The sequence below is a fragment of the Herpailurus yagouaroundi genome, unplaced genomic scaffold (genome assembly GCF_014898765.1).
Source record: "Herpailurus yagouaroundi ecotype Mexico unplaced genomic scaffold, PumYag 428, whole genome shotgun sequence".
NCBI classification, from domain to species: domain Eukaryota; kingdom Metazoa; phylum Chordata; class Mammalia; order Carnivora; family Felidae; genus Herpailurus; species Herpailurus yagouaroundi.
In genome coordinates, this window is record NW_024412645.1 from 617,099 (window position 1) to 636,430 (window position 19,332).

At 45.4% G+C, this 19,332-nt stretch overlaps 1 protein-coding gene across 13 annotated transcripts in view; it reads right to left on the bottom strand.

Moving 5' to 3' along the window:
- Positions 1 to 19,332, bottom strand: part of SFI1 (SFI1 centrin binding protein) — a 104,657-nt gene that overhangs the window by 5,482 nt on the left and 79,843 nt on the right. For 12 of the 13 annotated variants that reach the window (XM_040464017.1, XM_040464013.1, XM_040464012.1 and 9 more), the window contains 8 exons: positions 8,738 to 8,819; positions 8,243 to 8,421; positions 7,400 to 7,475; positions 6,838 to 6,933; positions 6,363 to 6,439; positions 5,253 to 5,355; positions 3,306 to 3,402; positions 254 to 414 (listed from right to left, as the gene is read on the bottom strand). In XM_040464017.1, the coding sequence (XP_040319951.1) occupies positions 254 to 414; positions 3,306 to 3,402; positions 5,253 to 5,355; positions 6,363 to 6,439; positions 6,838 to 6,933; positions 7,400 to 7,475; positions 8,243 to 8,421; positions 8,738 to 8,819 (871 nt within the window). The remainder of the gene's footprint in view (positions 1 to 253; positions 415 to 3,305; positions 3,403 to 5,252; positions 5,356 to 6,362; positions 6,440 to 6,837; positions 6,934 to 7,399; positions 7,476 to 8,242; positions 8,422 to 8,737; positions 8,820 to 19,332) is intronic. The other variant, XM_040464014.1, reaches the window with a different exon arrangement.

Below are 19,332 nucleotides of genomic sequence, written 5' to 3' on the forward strand. Positions count from 1 at the left end.
ATGTTTCAGAATGAATCAGATCTCTCTGCTGGGCTATCTTCTGCCTGGGGGAGACCCGACCCTGAAACTGGTTTCCCTCAGTCTTCTCAGAAAGGCTCCGGTAATCTTGTGCCTACAGGATCCCAACTACCCAGCACCCATCCTGGTGGTCGTGGGTTCTACAGAAAGGCCCTCCTTTTCCCCAGATGGTCGTCTCCCAGCCTGGAGCACCCCCTCTGTACAGCGGCACGTGGGGAGCTGCCGCCTGCCTCACCCGCTTCCTGACACAGCCCAGATGGTGCACCTTCCACTGGGCCATGGCCTGCAGCAGCAGCCACCGGTGGTGATGCCCAGCTGCCCTCTCGAGCTGGGCTCTCCGCTGGGCTGCCCTCTGGCCTCGGTCCCGCCAGCGCTGAAACCAGGTCCTGAGACATCCTAAGGCAGATCTGAGTCAGAGTTTGCTCTTTTGGAGGGTTTCTACGGACAACTCTGCAATGGTGGAAATTCAGAGAGCAGAAAAGGTCGTGTGGGGGTGGAACTGGGGCGTCAGCTGCACTCCGTAAAACCTCCACATGCAGACAGTGGCCACTCTGAGGACAGCTCTGGCCACCTTCAGTGGCTGTGAGCACCCTGGAAGCCGGAACCAGGTCTGCTGTTTACTGCAAGGGCCTTCCAGAGCCACCAGCCTGTCCACAGCAGCCACGGGTCTGCAGCACCCCTGCGGAGTGTCCTCAGGATGCTGCCGGGGGTGTGGATAAGACCTTTGCCTCGGTCTGAGGGAGTGGGGCGCCATGACTCAATTTTGCCCGGGAGGAAACAAAGGCTTGGTCCAGGCAGCTCAAGCCAGGCACAGTGTCTGCTGGGCCATGTCCTCTGCCACTGTGGGCACTGCAGGCAGGCAGAGGCTACATAATGCATTCTGTTTATGTCACCAGATTCTCCCTTGAGGGAGCAAGCACTTTCTTCTGTTTTTTGTTTTTATTTTTTTCTTTCAGGTTTTTCCCTTTTCTTAGGCCCTGAGAGAAGTTTCTTTTAGAGACAACAGAAGAGGGTTGGTACCAGGGAACTGATGCCAAGATGGGGTGTCCTCTGGGACTTGCTGGAGAGGGCAGGGAAGGAGGATTCACACGCCTGGAGGTGAGTATTAGTCCAAGTGCTGATACGTGCTGGGTACTGCTTCAACTGTGCCTATTGTGTCTCACTGAACCCACAGGACCACCCCAAGAGGCAGGTACTATTACTCCCATTTTACAGATGGAGAAACTGAGGCTCAAAGAATACTTGGCGAGGTCACACAGCCAGCATCTGACCCCGCCTGTACTAGGCATTCTGTTGAATGTGTTTTATGACGCCTTGCCCTGAGTTCATCCTCCCCCAGCACTGGGCCCCATCCTTGGGCTGCCAAGGTGTGCCTGAGACCCGAGGCCTTAACTAAGCCCAAAAATGGTTCCACAGGTACTGTGTGCATCTGCAGTTTGCTGAGAGCACAGCGTCTTGTCACGTGGCCTCCCAAATCCTTTGTACCACCTGTAATGGCCCCACGCAGGGCCCACCACACGGTGTCACTCCCTTCTACGGAAACTGCCTGCCCCTTGGCCCTGCAGAGAAGCAGCTTCAGGCTGCACCCCACGCCTGTCACCTCTAACACCCACCGTGACCACCTGGGCCGAGTGTGGATGCCTGACCCACACTAGCACTGACAAGGCCTCTGTAGCCCTTGATGCCAAAGCTCTGTCCAAATAGAGGCCAAGGGATGAGCTGAGCCCCTCAGCTTCTTTTTTGGAGTGAACCGGAAACGCAGCACTGGTTTCTGGGGTGAAGGGCAGCGTGAGGACATAGCGAAGCACATTAGGGGTGGAGCAGGTGTGGGATGTTTGACCCCAGGGTTCTGGCCAGAGGAAAGCAGAGATCTGTGTTTATCAACACAACCAAAGTCAGAACCCAACCAAAGTTGATCAATTTTTGTCCTGGAGCAAACTAACAACTTGATCTTCCCTATGGTCTGATTTAAACCATTTCCATTTGTTTTCACTTCCAGTTGTATCTTCATTTACTCTAAGCACTGGTTTTCCCCTCAGAGTGCTGGATACCCCACTTCAGGGACATGGATCTCAGTTTCCCTGCATCTCATCTCTGCTCCTGTCTGGACCATCTACTCCAGGCTTTTTATAGAAGGTATTCAGACTGCCCAAGGCCACTGCTCCCTAAACATACAAGGAAGCAGGATCCTATGTGATGGGGCTGACCTAAGAAGCAGCCAGCCCCTGGAACGACTTTCCAATTGAAACCACCCCACCTTTGACCCCTCTTTAAGAATTAGATTTTTGGGTACCTGGATGGCTCAGTCAGTTAAGCATCCAACTCTTGATTTCAGCTCAGGTCAGGATCTCATGCTTCGTGAGTTTGAGCCCTGCGTTGGGCTCTGTACTGACAATGTGGAGCCTGCTTGGGATTCTCTCACTCTCCCTCTTTCTCTGCTCCTCCTCCCCTCTCCCCCTCCCTCTCTCAAAATAAATAATAAACTTAAAAAAAAAAGAATTAGATTTTAAACCTTGGTCTTGCATTTGAACATAAACTGGTTGGGACACCAAGGTGGCTCAGTTAGTTAAGCACATGATCTCGGTTTATGATCTCATGGTTTGTGAGTTCAACTCCTGCGTCAGGCTCTTCGCTGACAGCTCAGAGCTTCCTTGGGATTCTCTCTCTCCCTCTCTGCCCACCCCCACAAACACTCTCTTTCTCTCAAAAATAAACATTAAAAAAAATGAACACAAAGTGTTTGGCTGGGATTGGTTGGGAACAGAATGCTATGACATACTAGGTTGAACAGTTACCCCTTCCCACGTTTATGTTCATCCTGGAACCTCAGGGTTGGTGTATTATTTAGCAAGGGGGTCAGCACAATTAACTGACCCCATCCTGTAGTAGAGTGGACCTCTTGATACAGTAGGACTGGTGTCCTTCTAAGAAGAGACACAGGGGAGAGAGCCTTGTGCACACAGAGGCTGAGGCTGGAGTAATGAGTCTATAAGCCACAAACACCAAGGACCACCGGGGCTATCAGAGGCTGGAAGAGGCCAGGAAGGACTTTCCCTTCCAGCCTTCACAGGAATCATGGCCCTGCCAATACCCTGATTTCAGATCGGGCCTCCAGAACACTGAGAGAACAATTTTCTGATGTTTTAAACTTCCTAGCCTAAGGTACTTTAGCATCAGGAAACACACCTACAGGAGAAGAATACAAAGACTGAGGGGAAGCAAATGGAACACAAGACAGTTCTGTGTCCTTCACAATCCTCTCCCCAGCTTCCAGGAACTCTGCTCACCCCTATCCAGCACCTTCTGGGCCTCCTTAATGGCATAGTCCTCCTGCTGTCGGTAGTATATCTGCACTGATGCAGCCTCCCGCCACTGGACCAGGACCTAAGGGGCAGATGATGAGCAGAGATGTGATCATGGCACATCCTGACTTCCCAGGACACCCCAGCTGTGCTGGCAGCTCCTCATGGAATAAGCCCAGTTGGGAACACGGCACACATGCACGTTTTGGGAAACGCCAGCCAGCCACACACGCAATGACCAAACCCCCAGTCCCCACAGGAAGCCCAGTATCTCAGGTGATGGGACTATTCTATAGAAGAACTTAAACTTCCTACCGGCCATCAAAAAGTCATTATGTGGGTTTTTGTTCTATTATTACTTGTTAAATGAAGCTATACGTTATATGCATGCAAGTATTTTTAAGTTTAGTTATTTATTTTGAATTTTTTTTAATGTTTATTTATTTTTGAGAGACAGAGCATGAGCAGGGAAGGGGCAGAGAGAGAGGGGGAGACACAGAATCCGAAGCAGGCTCCTGGCTCTGAGCTGTCAGCACAGAGCCCAACGCAGGGCTTGAGCTCACAAACCGTGAGATCGTGACCTGAGCCAAAGTCGGATGCTTAACCAACTGAGCCACCCAGGCACCCCTAGTTATTTGAGAGACAGAGAGGGAGAGAGAGAGAGCACGAGCGAGTGCACAACCAGGGGAGGGGCAGAGAGAGAGGGAGAGAAAGAGAATCCCAAGTGGGCTCTGCACTGTCAGTGCAGAGCCCGATGTGGGGCTTGAACCCACAAAGAGTGAGATCATGACTTGAGCCAAAATCGAGTCAGACGATTATCCAACTGAGCCACCCAGGTGCCCTAAGTTTATTTTTGAAAGAGAGAGCATGCACCAGAGCATGAATGGGGGAGGGGTAAGAGAGAGAGAGAGCGCGCGCGCAAGAGAGCATCCCAAGCAGGCTCCATGCTGTCAGCACAGAAGCCAACATGGGGCTCAATCTCATGAACTGTGACCTATGCCAAAATCAAAAGTCAGACACTCAACCAACTGAGCCACCCAGGTGCCCCTGCATGCAAATCTTTCACACTGAGACACACACGAAATCACACTAACAGAACACTTTACAAAGAAGTCAAGCAGCCAGGGGACACTTGCTGCCCAGGCATGAATGCCATTCCCCGCAAAAAGGCCTTCTCCCTTCCATGCCCTGAAGCAGAGTCCTGACCCTCCTTCCAGGGCTGGCCTTGGAGCTTTTCTGACAACAGATTGGGCCTTGACTTTGTGTTACTCTTCATCCTCTGGAGGCTTCAGAGTTGTCAGGACCAGTACCAGTGCCTCCTAGCCTTCAAGCAGGTGAACCACTGCTGTTCTGGGTTCCTGGCAAACTGCTTTTTTCTAAAACATCCCCAAGTCCAGGGACCACTTCTGTCATTCCTCCCCATCTGTAACATGCCTTCTTCCTACAGCTGCATCCTGGCATGCCCTCCCTCCTCTAGCACGGGGGACAGGCCCCACACATAGCATTTAGGGGCCACTTCCCACGGATGATGACCAACAATCTCACATTCCTGGGGTGCTCTATGCTTTCCAGAAAGCCTCTGCAGCCACAAAACCAGCCACAATGAGTGAGCAACCTCTTCTGATAAAAAGACAGAAGCATGCTTAGTTTGTCCCAGTGGAAAATTCCACATGTGTAGGAAATACTGGTTCTGGTAAGGACCAGTTTGCTCACTATGTTTTTGTTTTAATGGATACTGGTTATTAATTCAGTAAAAAAAAAATTAATAAATAAAACCCAACTAAATGCTCACACAGCTGTTATGTATGCATAGAGGAGGGTGTTAGCCCATTTCCCAGGTTCCACGTTCAGTGCAAATCTTTGGTGCCACCCCCTTGCAGAAGCACAGTTCCAAACCCTCCTGGGTGACCAGCTGGTCTCCTCATGCCTCACCTTGGAACACAAGGTCCGCCTATAGTGAGCACTTGCTTGGGAGGTTTTCTTTGCTTCATTCACACGGGCCATGGTGTTCTCTCTCCAACGGTGGAACACATTCCTGTAGGACACAGGCCGGGGAGATGGGGGTGACACCAGTGTGGAGACAGTACAAGGTTTCTGTGAGCCGTTTCTGGTTCTTCCACTCATTCCTCAGTCGAGGTACAAGGTACCTTGGACTCCTTGTCCCTAACAATATTGGTCTCACTGGCAGCCATGTTTATGCTGACACAGACACTCAACACATGGCCGGTGAGCACCTGCCCTGTGCCAGGCACTGGGGGAGCACTGGGGGCACCATGGTGAACAAGACCAAATACGACATCCACACACGTTAATGTGCTGCAGGGCACACAGAACGGTGACAGTGTAGGTGAGTCATGCCATAAGAGAGGCACAGATAGAGATGGCATAAGGGCACTGGAGCCCCATCACCATGCAGGCTGCTGAGTTAGTTCAGGGACTCCCTCTTCCTCATTCTGTCTAAAGAGCTGGATGGGCACTTCCCTGGAGGGTGGAGATGTTAAGTCCACAAGACCCACCACCAACAAGCAGTCTGGAATATGATATGCTGAACAAATCCAGAGGAAGGAAAATAAAGAGCAGAATGAGGGAGGTCTGCCAGGAAGCAGTGAGTATACAGCCTGGTTTAGCAAGAGCTGGAGGGTGGACTCATGACAGAGCTGGAGCTGAGAGAGCAAGTGACTGAAGGGTGTGAGAGATGCCTCTGGAATCAGTGAAAGGCCTGGAGGACCAAGCGGGAAGGCAGGTGAGGCGGGGCTGAGGCCAAGGGAGCCACTGCAGCCCTGGAGCAGGAGGTGCTCAATCTTGCAGGGGAGGGAGCCGTGTTGAGAGGAGCAAGACAAGTGGGAGTTCTCGCAAATGTCCAAGTGACGGCTGCCTCCTCGAGACCCCACTCTGCACATAGCAGGAATTCGAGACAGGAGATGAACCAATGAATGGGGTGCTTGCTGTGGAAACGCCAAAGCCACGCTGTGAGCGTCCGGCCCAGCTCTGGAGTCTGCGCCCCATTCCTCGGGCTGGGCCCAGAGATGCCGAGAGACTCACCATAGCAGCTGCCTCTTGTGCTGGCTCTCCCTGGCCGCCACCTCCCGTAGGATGCTCTGCACCTGGCTCTGGTAAGTCTGTGGGAGACCAAGAGGACTAGAAGCCAGTTGTGGGCCCACACCACTCCCTATATCTAGGCAGGCCTCACAGGTGCTGTGATGCCCAGAGCACTCACCACAGAGGGGGCAGAGGCCAAGAGCCCAGAGTCCCAAGGTCAGAAGAGTGCCCGGACAATAGGCCACTTGGACGGTAAGGCTGGTACCTCCAGCAGCACTTGTTTTTACTTTGCTGAGGGAGGATCAAAGAGCTCAGCCCTGTGGTTGTAAGACCCACAGCCCAGGTACCTTGCTCTTTGTGAGGCTTGTGGAATTACTCGCTCCAGCAGGGGCAGGGGGAACAAGGAAGGGAAGCCAAGTCTCCAGCAACCCCCACCCCCTCGGCGAGGCGGGACATGGAGGAAAGCAGCAGCCCCTACCCCCCAGGCGTGCAGCGCCCTGTGCAGCAACGTGTGCCGGTGATGCAGGTTGGCGCGCATCAGCTCCCGCTGCTCGGCATCGTGCAGGGTCAGGCACTGTGGACAGAAAGAAGGGCCAGGGGCCCAGCTGTGGCTCAGCTGTGCCTCTGTCTTACACCCAGCCTGGGTACTCGGGCCTGAGTCCTCATCTCTGAATAGATGTCTTTTGGGGGCTTTGTGAGGATCATGTGGGGCAAGTGCCTGACTCAGGGTAAATGCTCAAGCAATGGTGATGGTCTAAACACTTTTTACCCCAAGTAGGATGCTTATAAATGGTTAGACCAGGAATTTTATGTTCAGTGGGTTCAGGCAAGAACCTAAAAGAATATTAGGGACTTTGAGCCAATCATCTCATGAAACCAGGTTAGCGTTTCCTCCTCTGCTGCCCGGCCTCTCCCCCATGCTCAGAGGCAGGTGCTTGCCGAGAGGCTGTAGAGAAGCCATATGTCCGCTCTGAGTCACGCTGACACACAGCTCTGCCTGGCCACAACCACATGCGGGGGCGTCTATGCCAAAGCCTTACCTCCCTCCACCTGTTCCAGGCCCAGTGGAGGAGCCGTACCGAGTGGAATTCTGCAGCCAGCATTAGGCCCATCTTCCTATGGGGAGGGTTGGAGTCAGCATGGCAGCCTGGACCTGGGCACCCCTCACGGTCCCTGGCCCCTACCTAGTGGTTCTTAAATTGGAGGAGAAGGGGACCAAGACCTTCTCTGAAGAGCTGCCAAAGGATGTGGGCTCTCACCTCAGGAAAGTGAGCACCTAGTCAAATTTTTGCATACAACTAAAGGGCTCAAGTACCAGTGAAGCACGTTCATGTGCAGGCAACTTAGGAGGTTAAATGTGGCCAGAATTTGAGAGTGGGGGAGATCCTCACAGCACAAAGTGGGTGCAGAAAGGCATCAAAGCAGGACAGTGTCTGCAGTATCCATGTGGGCTGTCTGCCCCAGCTCTCTCTGACCACACAGTGTGGTAAAAACTGCCACAACCTGTCACCAGGCTGTAGCCGCTGGTCCTGGGGGAGGTCAGCTACCCTGAAATGGGCTCATCAGTCTAGTCCCTGGCCACGGTCACTTTGAATGGACCCCAACCAGTGAGTAGGATGCATCCAATGGATAGGACCTCAGATCCACGGAGCATGTCTGTCCCTAGTTGAGTTCCTGAGGCTGGGAGCCCCAGGAGGTACCCCAGGATACTTTCACTTGAGCCCTGGTTTTGCATAGACTGTATCAGGTAGAATTTCTGGAACTTAAAACCAGAGTCTAGGCTAACAGGACTCTCCGATGGGCATTCAGAGCTGATGGCACTGCCACTATGGTCAAAGCTGGCCTGAGATGGCAGAGCGTCTGGGCCAGAAGCAGCCCCTCACTCTGTTCTCAGCCCTCGGGCACTCTCCCTCCAGATGCAGAAAGCCTTCCTGAGCTGTCTGTGGTGGTGGTGGGCACAGGCCACTGCTTGCCGCTGCCGCTCCTGGTGACAAGCTGCTGCCTGTTGGTGCCACGTGGACCAGGACCTTCGCAGAAGCTGCCGCTCTGAATGAAGGATGGCCTGGGGCAGGACAGCAGGGAAAGAACAGAGCGGGTCAGGTAGCATGGGTACAGGAGCCAAGAAGAATCTACAGGCCAAAAATAATGACCAAGGCCAAAGAAATGGGCTTTAACAAGCTGCCCTGGCCTAGAAGCCACATATAGACTCTGCTGACAAAGTCAATAGGCACCCCACGCCGTGCCCTGTCTCGTGAGTCCTGGTCACAGGCAGAACACCCCTCAGTGTGGGTCTGGGTTCCAGGCAACATCCAGAGCAGAAGAGGCAGCACGTGCAAAGACTTGAAACAGGTCCTGCCTCCTCAGGGATGGCCACTTACCATTCTCTCTGCCAGGCGGTTTTCTCGATGCTGAAACATCTTCTGCCACCACACAGCAAATACTTTCCTCTCCAACATTTCCCTAAAAATGGCAAACATCATCATCATAATAATGGACTTAAAACAAAGCAACTACAAAAAAGAATGAGAAGTTCCAAATAATTGGATTTTTCCTCTTATGCTATTGAATAAGTTGATGGCACGCCTGGGTGGCTCAGTTGGTTGAGCATCTGACTTTGGCTCAGGTCATGATCTCATGGTTCGTGGGTTCGAGCCCCAAGTCAGGCTCTGTGCTGACAGCTTGGAGCCTGGAGCCTACTTAAGATTCTGTGTCTCCCTTTCTCTCTGCCCTTCCCCTGCTCGTGCTCTGTCTCTCTCTCTCAAAAATAAATAAATAAACATTAAAAAAAAAGATGAATAAGTTGATATGGGGGGGAAGGAAAGAGAAAGACCAGGAAAGCAAACAACAGTAACCAAAAAGCCCCACAGACAACCCAATACTCTCCAAGTGATTTCTGGTGTCAGCGAAGCATTCACACAGTACGAAAAAGACTGATTTTGAGACCCTGTCTCTTCATCAGTTCAGTTCCACACTGCATTACTAACAGTGCTCAATGATCATGAGTGAAAGCCTTTCTAGTTCATTCTGACCAGCCAGGTTGCTGCTACATAAATCCCTGTGGGAAGTGGTTGAAAACAGATTCCAGGCCTCCGGGAATTACTGTGGCCCCAGGGAATGGTAGGTCTGAAGTGGGCCCCTAGAAATGATGTTTAAAACAAGTGTTCCAAGTGAGACAGACAAGGAGACAGGTTTGAGAACCACTGCTTCGTCACCTCTGCCTAGGACTCCCTACTCACCATAATGACGTCAAATCCTGCAAAAGCAGCACTGGGACAACTGGTCAATGGCCACTAGGAGCTGTGCATTGGTAAAACCATGGAACAAAATATATAATGCAACTGTTTTCAGCCCTGGACAGCAGGCAACACAGATTGTGATACTTAGAGACCAGAAACAAGTAAGGTGAGCTCTCTGGCTGCCCAGACTTTCTGCCCGAGGGCATGTTCTGAACCATGGGGGCAGGGGGAGGGAATCCAAGCAGAGGACAGTTTCACAGAGTTGAGACAGAGACTAGAGTTCAAAACTGCAGGTGAAAGACTGTATGGACACATGTGGCCTTCCTGAACCTGGGCAGGTAGAGAACTCGCCCTGCCCCAGAGGCATGCTCACAGACACCTTGCACACTCCATAAGGGGAACACCCAAACTTCCATGTGAGTCTGCTCCATCTACATATAACACTGTACAGGCGGGCTCTGTGAGGCTGATAGCTGATATCAGGGCTGACAGCTGGATGGAGATGACCAGAGGTTGGAAAGGGCTGGGAGATGGAGTTCTGACCCAGCCTGAATGGAGAGACTTTGCTGAGAACATCAGAATTCAGAAAGGCTAAGCCTCAGTAACAAGAGCTATGCTCTAACACTGAAGACAACATTTAAAGAGCTTCCACATGAGGTGCCTGGCTGGCTTGGTTGATAGAACATGCAACTCTTGATCTCGGTGTGGTAAGTTCAAGTACCATGCTGGGTATAGACATTACTTAAAAAATAAAATCTTGGGGCGCCTGGGTGGCTCAGTTGGTTGGACGTCCGACTTCGGCTCAGGTCATGATCTCGCAGTCCATGAGTTTGAGCCCCGCGTCGGGCTCTGTGCTGACAGCTCAGAGCCTGGAGCCTGTTTCGGATTCTGTGTCTCCCTCTCTCTCTGACCCTCCCCCGTTCATGCTCTGTCTCTCTCTGTCTCAAAAATAAATAAACGTTAACAAAAAAATTTAAAAAAAATAAATAAAATCTTACACACACACACACAGACCCACACAAATGAAGAACAGAATCATACTTTATACGATCAACAGGAACCACCAGAAGAAACAGCAACTATTCCCTGCCAGAATAAAATGCAAACCCTTTAAAGGAAAAATAGCTGTCAACAAGACAATGACCCAAATGTTGCTATCAGCAAGCACTTAAAAAGTTATTATAAATAAGTTTGTGTACTTTTTAAAAAAAGTTTTATTTATTTATTTTGAGAGAGAAAGAATGAGAGCAGGAGAGGGGCAGAGAGAGAAGGAAAGAGAGAATCCCAAGCCGGCTCCTCACTGTCAGCACAAAGCCCAATGCGGGGCTTGAACTCACGAACTGGGAGATCATGACCTGAGCCAAAATCAAGAGTCTGAAACCCAAATGACTGAGCCACCCAGGTGCCCCAAGTTTGTGTACTTAAGAGATGAACAAAATTAGTTAACAGACAAGGAATCTTGACAGAAAAATAGAAAGTACAAAAAAGAACCAAATGCTGTGGTGGCTCCTCAAAAAGTAAATGTAGAATTACCATATGATTTGGTGCATTCCACTTCCAGGTATATAAAACCAAAAGAACTAAAAGCAGGGACCCAAACATATGTATGTACAACAATGCTCACAGCAGCATTATCCACAATAGCTAAAAGGTAGAAATAATCCAACTGTCTACGAACATACGGATGCATACACAAACTGTGGTATATACAATGGAACATTATTCAACCATAAAAAGGAATGAAATTCTTATACATGTTACGACACGGATAAACCTTGAAAACATTATGCTAAGTAAAGTAAGCCAGACACAAAAGGTTTACTATTACACAATTCCATGTAAATGAGATACTTAGAATAGGCAAATTCAGAGACAGAAAGTAGATGAGAGGTTCCCAGGGGCTAGGAGTAGATGGAAATGGGAAGTTAATTTTTAATGGATACAGAATTTGTCTGGGATGATGAAAATGCTCTGGAAATGGATAGTGGTGATGGCTACATAATAGCGCAAATGTGCTTAATGCCACTGAATTGTGTACTTAAAAATTACCAATATGGTAAGTTTTATGTTATGTTTTACCAGAATTGGGAAAAAAAGAAAGGAAGAAAGAAAATTCTAGACCTGAAAAGTACCATATCTGAAGGAGAAAAACCACTGGATGAGCTACAAATGAGAAAGTGAAGGAAAGAGACCACTAAAGACTTTCTATTGGAAGATCAATAGAAAGTACCCAATCTGAAAAAGAGAGAAAAAGAAAAAAAAAAAAACAGAGCCTCAGTGACCTGTGGGACAACATCACATAGTCTAACATTGTGTAATTATAGAGTCATAGAAAGAGGGAAGAAAGGATATAGGATAGATAAATTATTTAAAGAAATAATGGTAAAAGACTTCCCAAATTTGGTGGTAGTGGTGGTGGAGGGGGAAACACCTCAGATTCAAGTTAGCTCAACTAACCCCAAGCAGGATAAACACAAGAAAACTACACTTAAAACATATCACACTCCAAACTGTTGAAAACCAAAGCTTAATAAAAACATCTTAAAGGCAAAGGAAGAGAGACAGATTACATCCAGGGGAAGAACAATACAAATGATGGGTGACTTTACAACATAAATAATGGAGGCCAGAAGACAAGGGAAGATGTCTTTAAAAGACTTGGGGGGCTCCTGGGTGGCTCAGTCGATTGAGCGACCAACTTCAGCTCAGGTCATGATCTCATGGTTTGTGAGTTCAAGCCCTGCGTCAGGCTCTGTGCTGACAGCTCAGAGCCTGGAGCCTGCCTCTGATTCTGTGTCTCCCTCTCTCTCTGCCCCTCCCCCACTCATGCTCTGTCTCTGTCTCAGAAATAAATAAACATTAAAAAAAATTTTTTTAAGTAAATAAATAACTCAGGAGTGAGGGGTGGAGAAATCAACTCATTGTTCCATATCTAGGAAAAGGTCCTTTTTTGTTTTTTTTTAAGTTTATTTATTTATTTTGAGACAGAGTGAGTAAGCAAGAGAGAGCATGAGCATGGGAGGGGCAAAGAGAGAGAATCCAAGGAGGCTCTGTATTGTTAGCATGGAGCCTGACACGGGGCTCAAACCCAGGAACTGGGACACCGTGGCCTGAGCTGAAACTAAGAGTTGGACACTTAATGGACTGAGCCACCCAGGCACTGCCAGGAAAAGGTCCTTTAAAAATGAGAGTGAGAGTGAAAGAACCATCAACAAAAGCAGAGATAATTCATCTCCAGCTGACTTCTACTATAAAAATGCTAAAAGATCTTCTTCAGGCTGAAAAGATGAAAGCATACAGATGAAAACTCAGATTTATAGGAAGAAACAAAGAATATTAAATATGGAAAATATGTGAGTACGTATAAAAGACTGTCTTTTTTCTCCTGTTAATTTTTAAAAAGAATTCTGTTTAAAGCAAAAATAGTAACATTACATGGGTAAAATGTAGGACAACAAATACCATCAAGGATAGAGAGGAAAGGAATTCTACTGTTTTTATATTCTTACACTTAACATGAAGTGGTAAGATAGAACTAAATAGGTAATAAATTAACGATGCATATTATAATTCCTGGAATGACAATTTTATTTTTTATTTTTTTTAAGTTTATTTATTTTGAGAGAGAGAGAGAGAGAGAGAGTGCATGCGGGAGGATGTATGAGCAAGAGAGGGGCAGAGAGAAAAAGAGGATCCCAAGCAGGCTCTGTGCTGTCAGCACGGAGCCCACCACAAGGCCCAAACCCATAAAACTGTGAGATCATGACCTGAACCAATATCAAGAGTCAGCCACTCAACCAATTGAGCCACCCAGGCATCCCTAGAAAGACAATTTTAAAAATACAAAAGGTATAGAGCTAAAGAGTCAATAAAGGAAAGAAAATGTAAATTTTAATTTAATTTTAATGTAAATTAAAATTTAAATGAACAATTAAAATTGTCCACTTAAATGAACAATTAAAATTTTTCATTTAAATGAACAATTAAATTTTTTTTTAAATGAATAAGGCAGAAAAGAAGGAACAGAGAAACAGAAACCGGACATAGGCTCCAGCCCAACCATATCAACAATTACATTAAATATAAATGAACCACACACTAATTAAAAAGCAGAAATTGTCAGACTGGATAAAAAATTAACTTCAACTATATGCTGTTTACAGGAGACATGCTTTATTAAATAGGAAGACAAACAGATAAACTGAAAGTAAGAGTAGGAAGGGTAAACCATGTAAACTGTAAATATAAAAAAAGCTGGTGGGAATATTTTAAGTCAAAGTAGACTTTGAGAAAAGAACTAGTACCAAAAATAAGGAGGTTCATTGCAAAATGATGCAAGGGCAATTCATGAGGAAAACATAACAATCATAACTATACATGGACCAAATAACAGAGCTTCCAAAAACATGAAGCAAAACTGTTAGTATTACCAGGAGAAATAGACAAATCCATAATCATAACTAGAGATTTTTTTTTCTTTAGAGAAAGAGAGAGAGAGAGCATGCTCACACAAGTGGGAGAGGGGCAGAAGGAGAGGGAGAGACAGAATCCCAAGGAGGCTCCATGCCCAGCACAAAGCCTGACATGGGGCTTGATCGTATATGACCGTGAGATCACGACCTGAGCTGAAATCAAGAGTCAGATGCTTAACCAGCTGAGCCACCCAGACATCCCATAGCTAGAGATGTTTAACACTCCTCTGTAGTAATTGAGAGAACAAGTAGGCAAACAAAACACCTGTAAGGATATAAAAATTTGAAGATGATTACCAACCAAATCATCCTAATAGATATTTATAGAATACTATACCCAACAACTGTAGTATAAACATTCTTTTAAAGTGCACATGGGAAAAAACAAAAGTTCACCAAAAGAGACCAAATATATGCGACCATAAAACATGTCAAAACAGTCAAAAACTGAAGTTATACAAGGTATGTTCTCTACCACAATGGAATTAAATTAATAATTAAAAACAATAGTATATCGGGGTATCTGGGTGGCTTAGTTGGTTAAGCGTCCAACTGTGACTCAGGTCATGATCTCGGGGTTTGTGGGTTCAAGCCCCACATTGGGCTCTGATCCTGCTTTGGATTCCGAGTCTCCCTCTCTGTGCCCCTCTCCCACTTGTGCTTCCCCCCCCCTCAAAAATAAATAAAAACAAAAACAAAAAAAAACAATATATCAAGAAAATTCCTATTTGAACATTCCTATTGAAATTGAAAATTCCTATTTGAACATTTAAAATGGATAATCGAACAACAACAAAAAGAAAAGGTGGGGGTGAATGGCTGGCTCACGTTGACGGAGCATGCGATTCTTGATCTTGGGGCTATAAGTTCGAGCCCCCATGCTGGTGTAGAGATTGCTAAAAAATAAATAAAATTAAAAAAAAAAAAAAAACCAAAAACCGTGATTTGTGCTTCCATCTTAAGGTTAAGAAAAAAAAAAAAAAGAGGGCAAATTAAATCTGAAGTAAGTAGAAAGAGAAGCAAAATGAAGAGCTGGAATCAACGTAAGAAAAATATACAATAAGAAAATCAGTAAAGCAAAAGTTAAAAAAAAAAAAACCACAACCTGATAATTCCTAGTGAGACTAATCAAGAAAAAAAGAGAAAAAACACAAATTACCCAAATCAGGAATGAACAGTATAGTATCATCATTAATTCTACAGACATTAAAAGAGTCAAAAGACACTTTTATGAACAGCTTTCTGCCACTAAATGTGACACCTTGGATAGAACGAAAAATTCCTTGAAAAACAAAGCTCATCAAAACTAACACGAAAAGAAACTTAGTAGCTCTGTATCTATTTTCAAAATTAAATCTGTAACCAAAAACATATCCATAAAGGAAACTCTAGGTCCAGATAATTTCACTATTAAATTCTACAAAAATTTGAAAGAAATAAGAAAGACAAACATTACAAGAAAACTACAGACCAATATCCCTCATGAAAGTACATGTAAAATTTTCAAATAAAACATTAACAGACCAAAATCAACAGCATGTGAGGGACACCTGGGTGGCTCAATTGGTTAAGCATGTGACACTTGATTTCGGCTCAGGTCATGATCTCATGGCTTGTGAGTTCGAGCCCTGCATGCGGAGCCTGCTTGGGATGCGGAGCCTGCTTGGGATGTGGAGCCTGCTTGGGATTCTCTCTCTCTCTCTCTCTCTCTCTCTCTCTCTCTCTGCCCCCTCCCCCTAACTCTCTCTCTCTCAAAACAAATAAACAAAAACTTTTACAATATATTTAAAAAAAATTTTTTTTCAACGTTTATTTATTTTTGGGACAGAGAGAGACAGAGCATGAACGGGGGAGGGGCAGAGAGAGAGGGAGACACAGAATCGGAAACGGGCTCCAGGCTCCGAGCCAGCAGCCCAGAGCCTGACGCGGGGCTCGAACTCACAGACCGCAAGATCGTGACCTGGCTGAAGTCGGACGCTTAACCGACTGCGCCACCCAGGCGCCCCTACAATATTTTTAAAAAATCAACAGCATGTGGAAAAGATAATATATCATGGCTAAGGGGGTTCTATATCTCAGGAATATGGGTTGATTTAATATAGAAATCAGGAAAACCATATGATCATCTCAATAAATAAAGAAAAAGCATCTGGAAAAATTTAACCACCATTCATAATAAAAACTCTCAACAAACAAAAGGGAACACTGTCAATCTAATAAAGGGTATCTATAAAAATACTCAATGGTGAAAACTGTTTTTGTTTTCCCAAGGTAGGAAAAAGACAATTATGTATCCTCTCATCACCTCTGCTCAAGACTTTACTGGAGATGCTAGTTAGTGCAATAAGACAAGACTTTATATAATGGGATCATACAGTATGTGTTCTGTTGTATCTGGCTTTTATTTATTTTTTAGAGAGAAAGAGAGAAGAAGAGAGGGGCAGAGGGAGAAAGAGGGAGATAGAAAGAATCTTAAGCAGGCTCCATGCCCAGCACAGAGCTGACATGGGGCTTCATCTCACGACAGACTCAAATCAGTAAATGAATCTAGAAAGGTCACAAAGCACAAGGTATCAGTTGTATTTCTATACTGTAGGACAAACAATTGGAAATGAATTTTTAAAATTATTCTATTCACAGTATCATAAAAAAGGCATTTAGGAATAAATTTTATAATATACATACAAAACTCCTATGCAAAGTTACAAAACATTGAGAAAACAAAGCTATATAGAGACGTTCATGTTCACTAATTGGAAGTATCAATATGTTTAAGACGTCCAATCTCTCCTAAATTGATCTATATAGATTCAGTGCAATCCCCCCCCCAAAAAAAAATCCCAGGAAAAATAAAATTGAAGAACTGATTTCAAAACTTGCTATAAAGATACAATAATCAAGACAGTATGGTAACAGCATAAGGATAAATGAGTAAATAAATGGAACAGAAGAGAAAGTCCAGAAATAGATGCAAACTGATTTTCAACAAAGGTGTCAAGGTAATTCAATTCAGGAATGAAAAGTCTTTTCAACAGATAGTACTGGAAAAACCTGAAAAACAGAAAAAAGTTAATTCTTGGCTCCTACCTCAGACCATATACAGAAAAAAGTTCAAGATGATCACAGACCTACATGAAATGCTAAAACTATAAACCTTCCAGGGGAAATGTAGGAAAATATCTTTTAAGATCTTGGGTATAGGTAAATATTTTTTTAGAGAAAACCCAAAAATCAGTAATTATAAAAGAAAAAATTTGATGAACTGGACTGTAACAAAATTAAACAGGCTTGCTCATCAAAAAAATACTGTTAATTCATAAAGCCAGCTGCAAGGAAATGGTTTCTCCCAAGGTATGCAGCAGTTAGTTGTAAAATGCCACAAGGGCTTCTTTACTCTGAGTGGTGATTTCTTCCTTACCAATGATGCTCCAGACAAGCTTTGCTGTTTTCATTTATTCCTGAGGGCACACATAACAGTACTCCCTAGTGAACCCCACTGCTCATCCCTCCTAATTTTGCCTCAGAAACAGCAAACAATCCAGGGCACCTGAGTGGCTCAGTTGAGTGTCCTACTTCGGCTCAGGTCATGATCTCACAGTTCGTGAGCTCGGGACCCACATCAGCTGTCCGCTCTTAGCACAGAGCCTGCTTAGGATCCTCTGTCTCCCTCTGTCTCTGCCCCTCTCCTGCTTGCTCTCTTTCAAAAATAAACATAAAAAAAAAAAAAAACCAAGAAAGAAAGAAATAGTAAACAATCCAAAACTAACCCCTGTTTCTCTTTTCCCTCTTCAGAATCCTTTAGTGGGAACACAAACCTTACAAATTCCTTTCCCTCAGAAACAGCACCATTCCAGATTTCCTCTGGAATTCCCTCCTTCAAAGGCAATCAATCTGACTTGATAAAACTACAGACTTTTGATCCTGGCTGATGAGGCTTTAAAAAGATGCTCAGCATTATTAGTCGACAGGGAAATAAGACAGCACTCCACATCAACCAGAGTGGCTCAATTAAAAACACTGTCAAAACCAAATGTTGATGAGGATGTGGAACAACCAGGCTGGTGGGTGTATAATGACACGACCCCCTGTAGGATTAAGATTAAGCATATCTCTACCCTGTGATCCAGAAGTCGGCTTCTAGTATCTACTCAAGAGAAATGACAACACCATCCACCTAAAGGTTCACAACAGATTTATTCATAATGGCCTCAAACTGGCAACAACTCATATGTTTAAATGGATCAAAATATTGTCTTATATTCATACAATACTACTCAGTAAACAAGAAACATGGCTCAACCTCAAAAACATTACATTGAACTTTATTTTATTTATTTATTTATTTATTTATTTATTTATTTATTTATTTTTTAAAGGTTTATTTATTTTTTTTAACATTTATTTATTTTTGGGACAGAGAGAGACAGAGCATGAACGGGGGAGGGGCAGAGAGAGAGGGAGACACAGAATCGGAAACAGGCTCCAGGCTCTGAGCCATCAGCCCAGAGCCTGACGCGGGGCTCGAAGTCACAGACCGCGAGATCGTGACCTGGCTGGAGTCGGACGCTTAACCGACTGCGCCACCCAGGCGCCCCTACATTGAACTTTAAAACAAGTCAGACACTGGGGCGCCTGGGTGGCCCAATGGATTAAGCATCTGACTCTTGATTTCAGCTCAGGGGATGATCTCACTGTTGTGAGATCAAGCCCCATGTCAGCTCTGTGCTGGGCATGGAGCCTGCTTAAGATTCTCTCTCTCTCCCTCTGTCCTTCCCTTCTCTCTCTCTCTCTCTCAAAAGATAAATAATAAAATCCAGAAACAACAGAACATACACTGTATGATCCCATTATATAAAGTTCAAAAACATGCAAAATTAACCTGGGATGATAGTTACATGTGAGGGTTAGGAATTAACTGGAAGGAAATGAGGGAACTTTCTGAGGTGATGGAAATGTTGTGGATCTTGACTGGGTTGTTGATTATCCAGGTATACAATTTGTGAAAACTCATCAAACTATTTACTTAACATATGTGCCTTTCACTATTAATTTTAGCTCAATTAAAAAAAAAAAAAAGACAAACCAGTCTTGTCTCCTTCTCAGAATAGTATTTCACTGGTAGGTTAAGAAACGACAATTTTTAGTTGCCATTCATGAGCTCCCACTATAAATTCTGTCCATATTCCTAAGATATTTAAAAAATACCCTAAGAATTATGGAAAAATAGAACATACATATTTTGGGGGAACTCTGGTTTGCTAAACT